General features: G+C 37.2%; 1 protein-coding gene across 1 annotated transcript; it reads right to left on the bottom strand.

The window, feature by feature from the left end:
• Nucleotides 1–4,246: 4,246 nt before the first annotated feature.
• On the bottom strand, nt 4,247–4,453 carry LOC124965653 (guanine nucleotide-binding protein G(I)/G(S)/G(O) subunit gamma-5-like). Its single transcript, XM_047526749.1, has one exon. The coding sequence runs from the start codon at nt 4,451–4,453 to the stop codon at nt 4,247–4,249; it is 207 nt and encodes a 68-aa protein (XP_047382705.1).
• Between the last annotated feature and the right edge of the window lie 458 nt (nt 4,454–4,911).

Below are 4,911 nucleotides of genomic sequence, written 5' to 3' on the forward strand. Positions count from 1 at the left end.
TTTTTTGTATAAGATTTGAGACTTAGATCCCAGTTCTTTTGTTTTGTCTTATGGATATCTAGTTATTACAATAGCATTTGTTGAAAAAGTGGTTTTTCCTTCAACAAATTGTTTTCTATTTTCATCAGAAATCAAGTGGGCTGCCAGACCTGGTGGTGCATGCCTATAAGTGACTCAGGAAACTGAGGTAGTAGGATTGCAGGTTCCAAGGCCAGCCTGGGCAACTGAGTGAGACGCTGTCTCCCAAGTAAAGAGAACTGGGACTGTAGCTTATTGGTAAAGCACCCATAGGTTCAATCCCCAGTTCCCCTGACCCCTCATAAAAAGTCATGTGGGCATATTTGTATGAATCTCTTTTTGGTTTCTGTGGTTTGGCTTCATTCTACCAAGTCCTTTATAACAATGAGGACAATTATTGGAAAAAAGGACTAGAATAGGCTGATCTAAAGACTGATGAAGGAGATTATGAGGTGAGGTAATCCCATATAGCTTTAATTATATACTAATTAAGGTAGTTATATAATAAGTCTAGAAATTGGGTATACTGATTTCTACCACTATTCCTTTTCATAATTGTTTTAGCAGTTGTAGCATCCTGATTTACATCCACTCCAAATATGAGATCCTGCTCCTTGGAACCTATCAATGTTACCTCGTTTGGAAAAGAGGTCTTTACAAGTATGATTAAGTGAAGAATCTTAAGATGAAGAGATTATTCTGGTCACTTACATGTAGTCACTAAATGTCATCACAACAGAGAAAGTGATATAAAGATACAGCAGGGAGATATTTGAAGATACTGTCCCTGAAAACCAGAGTGATGTGTCTACAAGCCAAAGAATGCCAGTAGCCAGCAGAAGCTAGAAGAGACAAAGAAGGAGTACTCTCCTAGGGCCTCTGGTGTACATATCAGAGCCTGTTAATTGTACTCCAGTGAGATAACAGCTTTAGGGCTGTGTAGATATAGCTCAGTTGGTAGAGTGCCTTTCCTTCAAACACAAGGTCCTGGGTTCAATCACCAGCACCGCAAAAAAGAAGAAAAAAAAAAAAGAGAGAGAGAGAGCGATACAACTTATTCCAAAGAACATAATGCTTAGTGCAGTTCTTTTTGTTTTTAATTTTCAGGATCATCCTCCTTTTGTCAATTATGAATAGGAGTGCTGTAACAATTCATGTGTTTTAAGTTTTTTTTTTTCCTTTTCTTTTTATGTGTGGGGGTACTGATGATTGAACCCATAGGCACTCTACCACTGAGCTGTATCCTCACCCCTTTTACTTTTATTTTGAGACAGGGTCTCACTAAGGCTTCAAACTTTGAATTCTGCTGCCTTAGCCTCCTGAGTAACTGGGATTACCGCTGTATGTCTTCACATCTGACATGTGTAGGTTTTTGTGTGGATGTGACTTTCAGATCAGGTAGCTAGATAACCTATGAGCATGATTCCTAGACAGTATGGGAAAACTATTTAGCTTTCTAGGAGACTGCAAATGTGTCTTACAAAGTGACTTTACTCTTTTGTATTTGCATTAGCAATGATGGAGAATATCTATTACTCCATATCTTCACCAGCTTTTAATATTGGCAGTTGTTTAGATTTTAGCAACTTGAATAGATGTGCAGTATGTTTATGTTTTAATTCAAATTCCCTAATGAGAAATGATGTTACACTGTCTTTTTATATGCTTATTTGCTATTAGTTTTCTTTGGTGAAGTGTTTCTTGAAATCTTTTGCTCAGTTTTTATTTTTTTCGTTTTTATTGTTTTTATTAGTACATTATGGTTACACATAATGTTAGGGTTCGATTTGACTTAACTCTACATGCATGGAATATAATTTGTTCTACTTCAGTTCCCAGGACTTCGTAATTCCTCCTCCTCCCTCCTTCTGTTCCCTTCCCTCTATTTCACTGTTCTCTGTTTATTATTTTGCTCAGTTTTTAACGGAGTGGTTTAAAATTTTTTTTTCTTATGGTTGATTTGTGTATATGTGTGTGAGAGAGGGAAAGAGAGACACAGACAGGCACTGGGCATTGAACCCAAGGGTGCTTTCTGCAACACTGAGGTATATGCCCAGCCCTATGTATGTATGTATCTATTTATTTATTTTTGGTATCTGGGATTGAACCCAGGAGTGCTTAACACCACATCTCCATGCCTTTTTATATTTTATTTAGAGACAGGGTCTTGCAGAATTGCTTAGTGCTTCACAGAATTGCTTAGGGCCTCGCTAAGTTGCTGAGGTTGGCTTTGACTCATGATCCTTCTGCCTCAGCCTCCCAGGCTGCTGGTATTAAAGGCATCCCGTCAATTTTCTGAGATAGGGTTTTCCTAAGTTGCTGAGACTGTTTTCAAACTTGTTCTTCTCCTGTTTCAGCCTGCCAATCACTGTACCTAATAGGTGTGCACCACCAGGTCTGGTTCTTCCTGTTGTATGAATTCCTTGTATATTTTGGATACAAATCCTTTATCAGCTGTGCATTTTACAAATATTGTTTCCCAGTCTAGCATGCCTGAGGCCCTGGGCAGGGGAGATAAAAGTTCAATGGACTATATTTGTGTGGTGCTTCCTGGGCTCTCTTCTCTTTTCTGCTGTTCTATATGTCATTCTGTCATTCTTTTGCTTGTACTGTGCTCTCAGGATTAATGTACCTTTATATAAAGTGTTGAAACTAGATAGTATGTAGCTTTCAACTTTGTTTTTCAGTATTGTGTTGTCTATTCTAGGTGTTTTGTCTTTATTAAGTTTCGGTTCATTTTGTCCATCTCTACAGAATAGTTTGTTGTGATTTTGATTGGAATTGGGTTGAACCGGTAGATGAAACTGGGAAGAATTGACTTCTTTAACACTATTGAATCTTCTAATCCACGGACAGGGACTAGGTCTTAGTTTCTTTCATCAGAAATTTGTAGTTTTATGTACACTTTATCCCATCACTGTCCCCTTTACCTTCCCTAGCTCTGAGCAACCATTAATCTACTCTGTCTCCATAAATTTTCTTATTCTGGACCTTCCATTTCTTTGGAATCATATTATATGATCTTCTGTGACTGGCTTTCACTAGCCTAACATTCAGGGTTCATCCATGTTGTAACAGGTACTTCCTTTTTACGATGGACTAATATTCTGTTTTTTATCCATCCATCATCACTTTCTGGACATATTGGTTGTTTCTACCTTTTGGTTAGTATGGATAATATTACTCTCAACATTTTGTGTATAAGTTTTTGTGTGGATTATGTACTTTGTTTTTCTTAGGTAGATTTCTGGGAGTGAAATTATTGGGTCATAGGGTAAACTTAGGTTTAACTGTTTGAGGAACTGTCAGACTGTTTTCTAGAGTGATGGTATGGTTTTATGGTCCCACCAGCAGTACTTATTATCAGTCTTTTTAATGTTAGTTATCTTAGAGAGTGTGAAATGATACCTCATTGCAGGATTTATTTATATATTTATTTATTTATTTATTTTTAACGCTCTTTATTTGTTCATTTAATACTACCTTCAGTTGGGTACTGTACTATCATGAGAAATAAACAAGTATATTTTTCGTTTCTGGAAACTTCTCGTGAGTGAGGATAAATTATATAATATCATACATGGAAAGAATTTAAGAGTAATCCCAATGGATATGATTTAGAGCTTGCACTCAAGGTAAAGCTAATAGACAAGAACCCTCCCTTAGTTTATGTTACTCATCATTCCATCTAAAAATATTGTTTAGTCCTTGTCCATAAAAATACATGAGTAGAACCTAATAATGAGGTAGTACAACAAGGCTAATTGAAAACATCACCATGCTCTGACCCACTCCTCCTCAATTCTGATATTTTTCTACAATCTATTTTGTCTTCAGTTATCTCCATGTGTTTCTCGGTTGTGGTTGTATAATGATATTTTTTTCCCCTTCTTTTTCTTTTGCATTGCTGGGAATTGTATCCAGGGTGTTGCACATGCTTGGCAATTGCTGTACTACTGGGTTAAATCCCCACCCCTTCATTGAATGCTTTTGTTTTGTTTTGTTTTAAGTATTGTATGTTGCTGCCAGTGTATTTAAAATAATTACCCTTGTGAAATAGAAATTCATGAAAATTCAGAGAGGTAGATGTTAAGGACTGACAAGTGGAAGGTTATATTATGGCACACATGTATAGGGAAGCTTTTTGTACAGGCTTCAAATTTAGCTCTCTTGAATATTGACTGGTTCTTCAGCAGTGGTTTGGGAAACCTCAGTAAGGTTCATTTGACTACAAAAAGGAACAGACTTTCTGGGGTCTGAAAGGATTTATACCTGAGGATAGTCCAGTCAGCAGGGGATCATGTTGAGCATTCTGCAGACAGAATTGTTTCCAGTCAGAACCTGCTTGGGAAACCTTCACACAGTTGAGCCAGGCCTCCAGGCAGAGCTGCTGAACCACTTTCTTCACAGCTGGGACACTGGAGAGACCAGACATGGGGAATTGGAGGGCCAGGCCAACTCATTGGTCAGAGGGTCAGCAGTTTGCGGGTAGGCTGGGCCAGAGGACTCCTCATTGAAGTTTTGATTTATGTTTCATTAATGGTTAATAGTGTTGAACATCTTTTTATATTTGCATTGGATATTTTTATACCTTTCTTGGGAAGTGTCTATTTGAATCCTTGGCCCGTTTTCAGTTGGGTCATATTTTTATTGAGTTGTAAGGGTTGTTTATGTAGTTTAGATGGAGGTCCATTATTGAATATGTGATTTGCAAACATTTTCCCCCTTGTTTTTAATTATCTCAAGAATTTCCCTTTAATCCCAAAAGTTCTTAATTTTGATGAGCTTCAGTTTATTTTTTCTTCTGTTGCTCATGCTTTTGGTGTCATATCTAAGAATCTATTGCTAAATCTCAGATCATGAAGATTTACTCCTATTCTTTTTCCTCTCAGT

This window comes from Sciurus carolinensis, chromosome 15, assembly GCF_902686445.1.
Source record: "Sciurus carolinensis chromosome 15, mSciCar1.2, whole genome shotgun sequence".
Classification (NCBI taxonomy): Eukaryota; Metazoa; Chordata; class Mammalia; order Rodentia; family Sciuridae; genus Sciurus; species Sciurus carolinensis.